At 34.3% G+C, this 15,320-nt stretch overlaps 1 protein-coding gene across 1 annotated transcript; it reads left to right on the top strand.

The window, feature by feature from the left end:
• Positions 1-1,233: 1,233 nt before the first annotated feature.
• On the top strand, positions 1,234-2,983 carry LOC132613339 (uncharacterized; the record flags this gene model as incomplete). The annotated part of the gene is made up of 4 exons (XM_060327356.1): positions 1,234-1,872; positions 1,917-2,263; positions 2,705-2,841; positions 2,880-2,983. Coding segments are annotated over exons 1-4 (1,227 nt in total), but the record flags the coding sequence as incomplete, so codon positions are not given.
• Positions 2,984-15,320: the final 12,337 nt, after the last annotated feature.

Genomic DNA, 15,320 nt, shown 5'->3' with positions numbered 1-15,320 from the left:
TAAATTCTCGATTAATTAATAATATTTATCACTCACATTAAATTACTATTGGGTTTTGATATTGGTGAATGGGAAATGATGGGATGAAAAGTGAAGGGAGTATAAAAGATCCCTTTTGCTTTGGTTAAAACATTTGTCCCACATAGGAAAAAGAGATGAAAAGAGAGGTGTAAATATTACATTACACCTTCTCTAGTCGCTAAAAGGGTTGAGGGGGCAAGGACCCCTCGCGCCGTCGTCGCTCGCTCGCTCGGCTCGGCTTTGGCTTTGGCTTTGGCTTTGTCAAAGATTGATTGATTATCTTTTTGGATAAACTTTTCTTTAATTATTTAATTAAATAGGAAAAAAAACCAAAAACATCCAATGCGGATCGACCCTAACCCGCGAGTTGTGACCGACCCGGTCCGTTTTTCTCTTCCCGGATATTTTTGAATTTCCTTCCAAAAACTTGGTGACTGGTCTGAATGGTTGCAAACATTCAGAATCAGAACCTCTAACTGGAGTACTACTATTCTGGTAAGATAATCGTTCTATCCCGGGAGGGGATGTTATTCCATCAACCTCGAGTACTGTGAGGGGAATAATTTCCTTAAGGACACACTTTGAACTAAGTGGGCTCGATTATATTCTGAAAAATATTTTTATTCTTCCAACACTGATTCTGTTCATTTTCCAGTTTCTGTAGTTTACCGGTTTTAAGTATTTTACTGTTAAGTATTTTATACTGTGTAATCTGTTTTTACTACGTGTTTTACAGATTGTGTTGAAACTTTATTTAAACTTATACAAATTATTTTGCGAACAATCTTAAGGAAATTATATATAATATTATAATCTGTATTCTGTTTAAGGAGATTAAAACTTGTTTAGTTTTTTACTCCATATGAATATTAGTATTCTGACTCGAAGATATAAAAACTTCGTTGGAATACCAAAGTTCATAATTATACTGCGATTTGAAGAAATAAAATCTTCATCGTTTAAGTTTGTGATTTAATTGCTATTCTGGTTTTATTAACTAAAACAGTTTATTGATTTGACAGTGACAAAGAAATAATGGCAATTGAGACTGGAACTCCCTCTGCGACTGGAACTCCCTCTGCGAATATTGCACCAACGGTTACTCCTACAACCCGTACCACTGTGCCACCGGCTGAGAAACCTGCGAAGTTCACCGGCGCCAACTTTAAAGGATGACAGCAAAGAATGTTCTTTTAGCTTACCACCCTTGGTATGCAAAAGTTCACCAGTGAGGACCCTCCCGTGCCTGCCGCCGACATGCCTGACAACCAAAAGTTCATGGTTACTGAGGCTTGGAAACAGGTTGATTTTTTGTGCAAAGGCTACATTTTGAGTGCCTTAGAAGATGACTTGTACAACATCTACAGTGCAGTAGTGACCTCCAAAGAACTATGGAGTGCACTAGAAAAGAAGTACAAAACCGAAGATGCTAGCTTGAAGAAGTTTATGGTTGCCAAATTCCTAGACTACAAAATGGTGGATGGAAAAACCGTTGGAACCCAAGTTCAAGAGCTTCAACTTATCTTTCATGACCTTATTGCTGAAGGTATGGTAGTGAATGAAGCGTTCCAAGTGGCTGCAATGATTGAGAAATTGCCACCCTCATGGAAAAATTTCAAGAATTATCTTAAGCACAAGAGAAAGGAAATGAAGTTGGAGGATCCTGTGATTCGTCTCAAGATCGAGGAAGATAACAAAACGGCTGAGAAGAGGTACCGTAAGAGTTCACCGATTGAAGGGGCAAACGTCGTTGAAGATGTTGCTCCGAAAAAGAACAAGAAAAGGAAGAGCCTTCTGGAAAGGAGAAGGATCCTAACAAGAAAAAGTTCAAGGGCAATTGTTATAATTGTGGTAAAGCAGGCCATAAAGCTCCCGAATATCGTGCCCCCAAGAAGGACAAAGAGAAAAACAAGGGTCAGGCAAACATGGTGGAAGATGTTGATGACCTGTGTGCAATGCTGTCTGAGTGCAACCTGGTTGGTAACCCAAAGGAGTGGTGGCTTGATTCTGGCAGCACTCGACATGTGTGTGCCGTTAAGGAAGCATTTGCAACCTACACTCCCGCTGGACCCGAAGAGGAGCTGTACATGGGAAATACTGCAACAGCCAAAGTTGAAGGATATGGGAAGATACTTCTGAAGATGACTTCCGGCAAGGTGCTGACTCTCAACAATGTTCTGCACGTTCCAACAATTAGGAAGAATTTAGTTTCAGCCGGACTACTCGTCAAAAACGGGTTTAAGTGCATGCTGGTTAGTGAGAAAATTGTAATAAGTAAGAATGATATGTTCATAGGAAAGGGCTACCTCACCGAGGGCCTTTTCAAACTCAATGTAATAGTTGTTGACAGTATTAATAAGAATTCAGCTTCGTCTTACTTATTGGAGTCAAATGATTTATGGCATGTTCGTTTAGGACATGTCAACTACAAAACCTTACGAAAATTGATTAATTTAGAAGTATTGCCTAAATTCGAGTGGAATAAATCAAAATGTGAAATCTGTGTTGAATCTAAGTTTGTTAAACATCCATATAAGTCTATTTATAGGAGTTCAAATCCTTTAGACTTAATCCACATAGATATATGTGATATGAAGTCAATACCATCTCGCGGTGGGAAAAAGTATTTTATAACTTTTATTGACGATTGCACTCGATATTGTTATACGTATTTGCTTAATAGTAAGGATGAAGCAATTGATGCATTTAAGCAATACAAAAACGAAGTGGAAAACCAATTGAATAAAAAGATAAAAATGATTAGAAGTGATAGGGGTGGAGAATACAAATCTCCTTTTGCAGAGATATGTTTAGAATATGGGATTATTCATCAAACTACTGCCCCCTACACACCACAATCAAATGGAATTGCGGAAAAGAAAAATCAAACATTAAAGGAGATGATGAATGCTTTATTAATAAGTTCCGGTATACCACAGAGCTTGTAGGGGGAAGCTATCCTTACAAACTCTGCCTTGCGATTTTTTTTTTTTTGACTGAGCCGGGGTTTGAACCTCAAACCTCATGGTATTAGGCGAAGGACAAAAATTAAAGATCACCAATCTAAGGGCCAAAAATTAAAGACCACCCCAAAATAAGGGCATTCCCACGAATTTCCCTCGTGAAATTAGGTATGATCTGGCAGCCCAATATTGCGCTTGAATAAAATTTGATTCGTTCCTTTAGGTCATTGGCACAAATGTCCTTATTTTGGGCTGGTCTTTAATTTTTTGGCCCTCCTATCTTATTGTTTTAAGTTTTACACTTTAACATTTAAGATAATAATAAATGGACGAAACTACCCCTCCCATCTCACATAGCTTATGTTTCTCCTTCAATTCATCTTCTTTCCCAACTTCATCCTTCTCTTCTCCTTAAGATTTCAAATCCAGAAGCTCCAAGTATCAATAATGGTGGATTTCAAATTTTGCAATCAACTTCTCTCTAACAACAACCTAATCAAGGTTTGAAGCTTCCATTGGCATTATCCAAATAATTTTTTTTTAGTAACTACTCAACCAGATAAACTCACTTACAGATCTGAAAATGCAACAAGAAAATGGAGAAAATCGAAAAAATGGTTTCATTAAATATATAGAAGTGGTAGATTCAATTCGAACATTTGTACAAATGGCCCAATTTGGTGTTCTATGTTGGTCAATTTGGATCTAGGATTTATGCAAAGAAAAAGTCGAAATTGGATACTTAGAACATATCAGATAGAATTTTCTTTCTTATATACCTGCTAACTAAAATTCAGCAGCGTTAACTTCATTACCGCCTGCTATGGCTATTCCGCGAGAACTAATTTTTAGAGATACTTAGAAGGGGCCATTAAGTTTAAAAAATAGTAGTATAAGCTTTTGAGTGCTACTGCTCATAATGCAAAAGAGAGACTATGGGTGTGTTCGGTATGAAGGAAAATATTTTTTTAAAAAATGTATTCTTGGAAAATAAGTGAATTTCTACTTATTTTCTCATGTTCGTTTGGGTAGCGGAAAACAAGTGAATTTCTTACTTATTTTTTCATGTTTGTTTGGTTGGTAGAAAATATTTTCAGGAAAATACCCACCCAAATCTCACAACTCCACCCCAATCCCAACCCCACCCCCAATTTTGTTTTTTAAATATTTAATTTTTTTCTGGATTTTCTAAACCACCACATCCCCCGCCCCCCTTGGTGTGGACCCATACCACACCAACCCCCCACCATTAATTTTTTTTGGAGGGGGTGGTGGGGTATCGGGAGAGGGGGTGGGGGTGGGGGTGGGGTGGGGCAAAAACCTAAAAAAAAATCAAAACATTTTTTCAAAACAAAATTAATTTTGGGAGGGGGTGGGGGTGAGGCACGGGGTGGGGTGGTGCAAAAAACAAAAAAAAAAGATTCAAAACTTTTTTTGCAAACCAACATTAATTTTTTTTGGGAGGGGGTGGGGGCAGGGTGGGTGGGGTGGGCTGGGGGCAGGGGTGGGTGGAGTGGGGGTGGGGCAGGAGTGGGGTGGGGTGGTGCAAAAAAAAAAATTCAAAACAAAAGTAATTTTTTTGGAGGGGGTTGGGGGTCGGGCAGGGGTGCGTGGGGTGGGGTGATGATGGGGTGGGGGTGGGGTTTGATTGCGGTTGGGGGTGGTTGGTGGCATGCACTTATAGATTTATTTTCCCTACTTTTATTAAGGAAGTCATTTTCTCCATTTTTGAGGAACTTATTTTCCTAAAGAAAATGTTTTTCAAAATTTTTGACCAAACGAACATGAAAAAATTAAAAAATATTTTTCGGAAAATGTTTTCCTCCATACCGAACATACCCTATGGGTCAAATCTAGTGACTCTGTTTGACTGTAATAACTGTACTTTTTTCGTTAGTACTAAGCTAAAACCAGTGAGTATGGCTCAGCGACCACCGCTAGTAATTATTCTCCTTTTATCTTCTTGAGTGACATAAACAAGGGTCATTCGCACAAATGTCCTTATTCAAGGGTGGTCTTTAATTTTTGTCCTCAAATTTGTGGTTAGTTTTTGCCTTTTGAATTTTTAATGGTCAAAAATAACTTTTAGATTTTGGGTTCGAATCTCACTAGAGTACTAAAAACAAAATTTTACAAAGTAAAACTTCATAGCAAATTAGGCTTATTCCGGTAAAAATTAGGCCTTAAGGCCTAACTTGAGTAGAATCTTAGCAGAGTTTAAAAAAAAAAAATTAGAGATAAGGGTCAAGAACACACCCCAATTATCACTTTTTTTCAGTTTCATAACTAAACTATCAGAAGGTTGAGAAAACTACATAAACTACCGCTAGTAATTATTCTCCTTTTGTCTTCTTGAGTGACATAAACAAGGGTCATTCGAACAAATGTCCTTATTCGAGGGTGGTCTTTAATTTTGTCCTCAAATTTGTGGTTAGTTTTTGCCTTTTGAATTTTTAATGGTCAAAAATATCTTTTAGGTTTTGGGTTCAAATCTCACCAGAATACTAAAAACAAAATTTTACAAAGTAAAATTTCATAGCAAATTAGGCCTATTCCGGTAAAAGTTAGGCCTTAAGGCCTAACTTGAGTAGAATCTCAGCAGAGTTTAAAAAAAAAAATAGAGATAAGGGTCAAAAATACACCCCAGTTATCACTTTTTTTGAGTTTCATAACTAAACTATCAGAAGGTTCAGAAAACTACATAAACTATCACTATCTAGTTTGTAAAACACACCTTAAATTATTCTTGAATGACATGTGATCTACACTCTCCATTTTATATAAAAATGTTGCCAAGTGTTGTCCACGTGGATAAATAATGTCACAATGACTCCTACATGAAAATTAAAAAAAAAATTGTTTTAAAAAACAAACTGAAAAATAATATTTGTAAAAAAATATCAAAAATTATACTCCCTCTGTTTCAATTTATGTGAACCTACTTTCTTTTTAGTCCGTGTCAAAATAAATGACATCTTCCTAATTTGGAAACAAATTCACTTTATGAAATGATTTACAGCCACACAAATATTCAAGACTTATTTTGAACCATAAGTTTCAAAAGTCTTCACTCTTTCTTAAATTTCATGTCTAGTCAAGTGGGTTCACATAAATTGAAACGGATGGAGTAGAAAATAAAAAAATATTTTTAAAAAATGGAAAAGTTATTTTAAAAAAAAAAAAAAACTGATTATCTAGTTTTCACATTTTTTAAAAAAATAAAATCAACTTTCCATTTTTTAATTTTTTTTTCTATATTTTTTTGATGTTTTTTAAAAATACAGATTTTTTTTTTTGAAAATGCGAATTTTTTTTAAAAAAATAATGCAGCTTTTTTATAAAAAAATATACATTTTTTTGTAATTTTTTTTAATTTCCATGTAGGTGCCACCATAGCATTACTTATGCCATGTGGATAATATTTTTTAGAAAATTTCAGCTTCACTTGTCTTTTGGAGAGTGGGTTCACACATTTAGTTCAGTTGTGTCTTGCAAACTAGATAGTGATAGTTTAGGTATGAAACTATCATTATCTACTTTTGCCTCTAGGCATAACTTCCCATTGTATACAATTGCAAGTTTTGCCCGATAAGGCAAACTTAACTTGATGAATTTTACTTTTTTTTTTATACATAAAAATTAAACTACTTTTGCCTCTAGGTATAACTTCCCATTATATACACTTTCAAGTTTTGGCCAATAAGGAAAACTTAAACTTGCTGACATTTACTTTTTTATATGTATAAAAATTAAACCACTTTTGTCTCGAGGGATAACTTCCCATTATATATATATATATATATATATATATATATATATATATATATATATATATATATATATATATATTACACTACTTTTGCCTCTAGGCATAACTTCCCGATAAGGCAAACTTAACTTGATGAATTTTTACTTTTCTATTTATAGATAAAAATTAAACTACTTTTGCCTCTAGGTGTAACTTCCCATTATATACAATTGCAAGTTTTGCCCAATAAGGCAACCTTGACTTGCTGAAGTTTTACTTTTGTATATATATAAAAATTAAACCACTTTTGCCTCGAGGCATAACTTCCCATTATATATACTTTCAAATTTTTCCAGAGTATAAAATAAAATTTCGTAAAGCAGAATTTCGTAACAAATTAGGCCTATTCGGACAAAAGTTAGGCCTTAAGGCATAACTTCTGTAGAATCTCAACAGAGTTAAAAAATAAATATGTAAGACAAGCTATGTCTTAAGGCATATTTTCTATATAGAAGTTACGCCTTAAAGTCCCTTGTCCGGCATAACTTAAAGCTATAGAATTTATGCCTTATAAAGCCTAACTTGGAAGTACAGCAGAATTAAGTTAGGCTTTGTAAGGCCTAACTTTTCCGAAACCTTGCCTCGCGATTTTTTTTTTTTACTGAGTTGGGGTTCGAACCCAAAACCTCGGGGTATTTTCGGTCACTTTTTTAGACGGGTGTTCACCTTTTTTTATATACATTGTAGACACGTGATGTTTTACCCTCCCCGGGGTGTTTCACCTTCTAGTATCTAAATTTTCCTTTAAATATGGTCTGGACATTTTATTTGGTTTAATAGGTCTTATTTGAATATTCGAAAATCATAAAAATAGAGTCACTTTTTTAGGATATATGTTTAGTTTCGTTTTTTTGATTAGTAAAAAAAGAAAAAAATGTCTGAAAATATGTTATCTATTTTTAGTTTAATTTCCAAGTTAAAAGTTTTAATAAATAAATATAGAGTAAGTACATATTTTATCTTGCTATTTTAATTTAGTAGTAGTATATTTTATATTCTCACTTGTTAATTATATGTCATTTCACCACTCAATTTTAATACCTCATCCACACACACATCACATGCACCCTTTTATGTATTTTTTTTTCCTTAAAATAACAACAACAATAAAAAATAAAAAATACTTTTTCCATTTTTTTAAAAAAAAGCCCATCTGCAACCACTTTTTCAAAGCCCATTACCTAAAGCGTTTTTCATATATCTAGGCATAACATATATAAAGTATATGACCAAAAACCTAGACTAAAGAAGAAAGACTCTACACACATACCCTAGTCAGCCGCAACACTCACACTACACACAATTCACAAAACATTGAGATATACCCATACACATATATACACCATAATCAGCCTAGAAGCCGCCATGAACATGAACACACACCATTAAAGCACTGTACAAACACCACCAAACTCCATTAAAACCACCACTTAAATTAACTGGGTTGGTCTCGCTCGAGGTCATCCGTTCCTCGTCAGCGGTATCTTGTCGATGTTCGGGGCTCGTCAATGATTTTTCTTGAAGTTTTGTTTTGGTTTTCACTGTAGTAGCAAAGTTTTTTTTTGAAATTTCAACAATAAAGGTCCATTCTTTTCCCTTTAATCTATTGTCTTAACAATGCTTTATATCATGCTTTGTTACGTTCCTATTTCTTGAATGTTTAGTTATTCTTGGTTTCAGTTACTCTTTGTTTTGTGAATGAAAGGGCTTTATTTTGTTTTGTCTCATGTTTCAGTTATGTATTCATGTTAAGTTGGTTTTAAGTTGTTGATTTTAAGCAAATGTCTAAGATGATAGTTATTCAAGAACAAATGTTGGTTTAGAATTGAAAGGTTTGGATTTGAATAAACGAGATACCCTTGGTCTTCTAAAGCTACAAAAATAATATACAATAGACTTAGTTAAATTCCAATAGGGAATTTTTCCCATGCTGCAGTTACAGTTTTGCTTTCCTGGTGCCAATATCTCCTTTTTCCATTTTTTATGCTTATTTGGGGGTGTTGCTTATTTTGACCTTCCCTTTTAATATGGTTTATATATATTAGTTACATTCTGTATTAGCAATTTAATATAGTGATATAATATTAAGTTTTCGAGTTAGCTGCTTTGAGATGACCCGTTTTTGTTGTTAAAATAAAAAGTGGACCTTTAAGGTTTATCTTGAGGTATGAATTGTCATAGTAATTTGAGTTCGATTGCGGAATAGCATAATTCTTGGGGAGCCTAACTAGACAATTGTTTAAGGCCCGGCTATATTATTAACGTGAGTTGAGCGAAATAGGGTGCGAATTATTTCAAACTCTCTTGTCAAAGAAAAGAGTGGTAAGACCAATTATAAGGGAGCGAGACGGGTTGCGAACATGTTTCAAAACCCGTTGTCGAAAGAGTAAAAAATTTTAATAATAAAGGAAGGTCTCGGATTTTAGAGACAAATAATTGCTTCTAACGGTAGACTCTTTAGGCGCGTCTAATAATAATTGTGTTGACCATGTGGACAGACTCGTTCCTCGGTTAAATGCATATAAATTAAAGAAAAGTCATGTGGACCGTCCCGTTCCTTGACACTCAACTAATAATTGTATTGATCATGTGGACAGACCCGTTCCTTGGTTAAATATATATAATCAAAGAAAAATCATGTGGACCATCCCGTTCCTTGACACTCTAATAATAATTGTGTTGACCATGTGGACAGACCCGTTCCTTGGTTAAATGCATATAATCAAAGAAAATGTCATGTGGGTCATCCCATTCCTTGACACTCTAATAATAATTGTGTTGCCATGTGGACAGACCCGTTTCCTTGGTTAAATGCATATAATCAAAGAAAATGTCATGTGGGTCATCCCGTTCCTTGACACTCTAATAATAATTGTGTTGTCGTGTGGACAGGCTCGTTTCCTTGGTTAAATGCATATAAATTAAAGAAAAGTCATGTGGGTCACTCCGCTCCTTGACACTCTAATATAATGAAAGACTTTGCGTGTATACACGCTCCTAAGTTTAAACAATTAAAACACATTTTATCCAAGAATTAATTATAACCAAGTATAAGCCGATAAAATCGACCGTGCTAGAACCACGGGACTCGGGGAATGCCTAACACCTTCTCCCCGGTCAACAGAATTCCTTACCCAGTCTTTTATTTTCACGGACCAAAAATAAAGAGTCATTTCCTTTTGATTAGGGATTCAATAAGGTGACTTGGAACACCATAACTCAATTCCAAGTGGCGACTCTGTAAATAAATAATCTCTATTCAGAACTGTCACTTCAAATGGAAAAACCCTTAAACAATAAAACCCGTGCGCGTTCATCGCGCGGGGCTCGAAAAAGGGGTGTGACATACATAAGAATCACACTACTTTTGCCTCTAAGCATAACTTCCCATATATACACTTGCAAGTTTTGCCCGATAAGGCGAACTTAACTTGATGACGTTTTACTTTTTCTTATATGTATAAACATTAAACTACTTTTGCTTCGAGGCATAACTTCCCACTATATACACTTGCAAGTTTTGGAAAACTTAAAAAATACGGACTCAAATAACTAGATAATACTAATATGAATTAATACTAATATTAAACTAGTTAAGGAATTCAAAGAAAGTAAAAAAGGAATAGGTAAAAGCAAATTTGAACCCAAACTTCAAGCTAGTTTTAATGGCGTTCCAATTATTTTTTCTTCAAGTTCTTAGTAACCAAATCAATAGATTGAATTAATATCAAATAACCAATCAATTCCAAAATTCTCAACCAAAAGCTAACAGTCGAATCAATGTTTTTCAACCAGTGATTAGCTCTCTTCCAAACACCACCTCCATTACCATTCTTCTTTTGCCGTTAAGTTTGAATCCAAACTCCCAACCAATTATTTGTTTCTTCTCCTCTTTTGAAACTTAAGATAGGAGGGAGGGCCAAAAATTAAAGACCAATCCATTTGAAGGGAAATCCGTACAAAAAAGGGGAAAAAACACAAATAACCCCCAATTAATGTTTCCTTCTGTGCCTAGCCCTAATCTCTTAGTGGTCGTTTGGTTTGAGGTATAAAATGGGTTATACCAGTACTAATTTTTATATCACATTTGGTATAAGGTATAGATTTATCCCGGGATTATTTTATACCTTGCACCAAACGTGGTATAAAAATTAGTGCTGGAATAACTCAACTTATACCTTCTTAACCCACTTATACTGGGATTATTTTATACCATCTTTCAGATGGTATAAAATAATACCAATTGATGGGATAAATTAGTCCCGGGATTGTAATCCCGGGACTATTTTGACTAGCAACCAAACAACCACTTAGTCTAATAACCTTAAACTTTTTTAGCCGGATAAAAAGCATGCTTCTTTCAATTTCTTGGTAACCCAGATTTGATCTATCAAAATGAAATTAAAATATAATTGTGATTCACTCAAATGAAAAAAGAAAATAACTTGCTGGAAAGTGTATTTTTCTTTTTACTAAATTCATTATTTTGAAAATCAAAATAGTTGTAATACATGTATAAATGATATATAATTGGCGTATAAACACTATACATAGAGTATAAAATGATTATACAAGAGTAATTGGTGATTATATATCTTAAAATTTAATGTGTAATTTGTATAATCGATGTATAATAAATATATAATCAGTTATAATCGATGTATAATTAATATACAATCAACTTTGGTGATGTGGATCCAAGTGCCGGGGCAGATATTCTTTTTCAACTTTGTGGGATGAACACTGATTTTGAAGAGCTAAAGAAAGAGGCATCAAAAGAGTGAAACATCGAGCGGGGAAAGGGCCTTAGGGTTGGCTAAAAAAACAAAAAAATCAGCAAGCTAGAAAGTTTAAATTTGGTTGTTTTGAAAAAAGTAGGATTATTTTAAATTTTTTGCTATAATTGGCTGTTAATTGGGTTAATTATGCATAATTATTAAAGGAATAATTACATGGCATAACTAATTCTAGTATATATTTATATTTAGTAGTTATAGTTTAGATTAATTACATTCTATGACTAAAAGTAATATGTTAAATACTATTAATAGCTACATATATATTTAAAGTAAAATACTCTATTTTTATTATTTTATATCTGGACTGAAATTTTAGGATAGCTTTGAGATATTTCTCTTTTTGCCGCCGCCGACAACCACAAAATCACTGCTGGAATCGCCGCCGGAGCTCCGTTGCCGCTGTCGTTATCCTCTGGTCAAACCCTACAGCTCCGCCATCAATTCCGATATCCAGATCCGATTATCTCTCTCTATCCTCCTCCAGATCTGATTGTTTTCCGTCGTCTCCTGCAGATCCGGTCGTTTTCTGACATTGCCTCCTGAAAAAATCTGGCCTGTTGTTAGAAATAGTCTTTAGAAACAGAGAACTTCCTTTCTGCAACCTCAATAAATGATGACGAGGCAGATACCAGAACATGATGCTTCATCAAATCCATCAGGATGTCATGTCCCTGTTCATATGAAGATGTTCTCATAAAGTAGCTAGATAGAAACAGAAAACTAGACTTTGTATCCTTGCAGAGATAAAGAGCGATACAATGAGATTTCAATTCAATATGACGATTCAAGCGTGTTCATTTTTTTTAGGGTGTATTTTGTTAGCATAAGGGTTGTTTTTGTTGTTATTGTGAAATTTTCGGTAGATCTAGCCGGAAATCGTCAGCAGATCTAGCCGGAAATCGTCAGCAGATCTGGCCGGAACTAGTGGTTGGTGTTGTTGTATTCATGAATACGGCAATTGTATTCACTTTTTTGAGCTTTTTTTTTTTGTTAAATTTTTAAATTGTATTCATTTTTGTAGGGTGTATTTGTTAATTTTTGGTGTATCTATGGTTTTATGTGTTCAGTTTTTACTCGTTTTATTCATGGATACAACGAGCCCGTTTATGAATACAGATAGTCATTTCATGAATACCGTAAAAAGTAGCTACAAACGAATACAATTGAGTTGAATACATTTGACTTGAGTACAACTTAGTTGAATACATCTGACTTGAATAAAGCGAAATCTGAACTTCAATATAGCAAAATCTGATTCAGCCGGATTTTGAATACAATCCGAATTCTGAATACAATCTATTGTAGCGTGTGAATACAATCTACTGTAGCTACAAAATGTAATTAGCTAAAGTGTAACTATGCCAAATTTTTAATCTTCAAAATGTAATCATTTATGTAAGTTTCCCATTATTAAATGTTCCTTTAGTCCTGGGCCACCCCGAATGGCCAGTGCAGACTTAAGTAAGAACATATGAGTTTCTTACGTAAGACTAATCCAACGAGGGGTGGTAATGTTAGCTCAAGAAAACAGAATCCACCCAACCTATTTAAGTTTAACCCATCAACTAGGTGTGATAAAATCATTTTTTTTTTGCACGTATTCCCTTCAAAGGCACTGGCCTTTAATTTTTGTCCCTCAAATTATTTGTCTTTAATTTTTGCCCTTCACCTAAAAATTTATAGGTTTCGGGTTCAACCCCCGCTCAGTTCAAAATTAAAAATGATTTCGCATGGCAGAGTTTTGGATTCAAACTCTACCTTAAGGTAGAGTTTACCTTATGCCTAAAGGCAGACTCTGCCTGAAGGCAGAGTTTTCTACCTTAAGGCGAACTTTGCGTTATAAGGTAGCAAACTCTGCCTTGCGAAATTCAAACTCTGACTTGCAATTTTTTTTTTAATATTTGATTGAGCGGGGATTTGAACTGAAAACCCATGAATTTTTAAGCGAATGACAAAAATTAAAGACCATCAATTTAAGAGGCAAAATTAAAGACCACCCTCGAATAAGGGCAATCGTGCAAATTTCCCTGATAAAATTAGCTCATGAAAACATGATCCATCCAACTCATTTAAATTTTGCCCATTTTGACTCGACCAAAGCAAAATTGGACTAATATGTAGCCCAAATTGACCCGTGAGAAACCTTGTCAATATATTTTGAAAAAGTTTTTGTTGTTTGATATGATATGTATAGGAATAATAAAGAAAATAATATTTTATTGGGTACTTCAAAAATAAAAGAAGAAACAAAGAAATGAAAATTTAGTAAGTTATGCAAGTCGGGTTATGATCCGCTTTTAGTCCATTTCAGCTCAACTCATTTGAGCTAGAGTAACTTTTGGCAATTTAATGACCCGCTCTTTTATTAATCCAACCCACTTCGATCATACCAAATTCAGCCCAACCCACCACTTTGACACGCCTAAATCAAACTATGTTAGTGATAATCAGATTTGTTATTAGACAAATTACTAATGTAATAAATATTAGGTGCGGGATTAACTCGTCATGCATGTTGGTATAATCAAATGTATAGCTGGTATATTTGAGTATAATATGGAATAATTTGGCAATTTGCAGGATTGCCCTTTGCTGGGGGTGGTCTTTAATTTTTACCCCTCAAAATGGTGGTCTTTAAATTTTTCCCTTCAGGCAAAAATTCTTTTTTGATTTCTTTTATCTGCTAGATTTTTGATACCTAGGAACAGCCTTAAGGCAGAATTTGCATGGGCAGAAATTCTGCCTGTACCCATGCAAATTCTGTCTTAATGCCCAAATTATGACCTGCATGGACAGATTTTCAAAAATTCTGTCTTGCGATTTTTTTTTTTTTTTACTGAGATGAAGTTCGAACCCACAACCATGGGGTGTTAGGAGAAGGGCAAAACTTAAAGACCACCAATTTGAAGGGAAAAATTAAAAACCATCCCAAATGAAGGACAATCCGTGCAAAAAAAAAAAAAAGAAGAAGATAATTTGGGCATTAAAGGATTTGGGCCGAGATTTGAATTCGGACAGGCCCAAGGATAATAGTTATTGACCCTCTAGATGAGTTAGTACAGTTAACATTAACAAACCATTAGGCAAATAATTTGGACGGGTAGGCAATATAGGCCGATAGATGTATGCTTAGGCCGAGAGACAACGAATAATATACGTTTTATATTCGCAAGGGATAATGAATATAGGCAAACAATAATAAATACTCCTTTTGTCCCAATTTATCCGCTACCGTTGGAATTTCAAAATTCAAATTTTTAAACTTTAACTGTGATCTCGGACATAGAAGCTTTAAGTTTTTTAAAATAAAATTTACATATTTGAAAACTGTGTAAAAAGTACTATAAATCACAATAGTTAACAACTTGAAATATTTAAAAAACATATAAAAACCTCTCGATAAAAAAAAAATTAATTGCCTCTCAAAATTTTAACTGTGCCATATAAATTGGGACGGAGAGAGTAAGCAACAACAAGTAATGATAAGCAAACTATAAGCACATAAAATTGCATTGAGGATTGGAGTCCCTTCAAAAGAAAGAATACCATTTTGTTACCCCTTTATGCATATCACAATGTAAGGTCTGCGTACACTCTACCCTCCCCAGACCTCACGTTGTGAGATTTCACTGGGTTGTTGTTGTTTTTGTTGTTGTAATGTTAGAAATGTTAGAAATTAGAATTATTTATCATGAATGTAACATTAACTTATTAATTAAATTTTACCAA

This window comes from Lycium barbarum, chromosome 10, assembly GCF_019175385.1.
Source record: "Lycium barbarum isolate Lr01 chromosome 10, ASM1917538v2, whole genome shotgun sequence".
Taxonomy (NCBI): domain Eukaryota; kingdom Viridiplantae; phylum Streptophyta; class Magnoliopsida; order Solanales; family Solanaceae; genus Lycium; species Lycium barbarum.
Note: the sequence above shows the minus strand (reverse complement) of the source record. Positions and strands in the feature narration are given on the sequence as shown.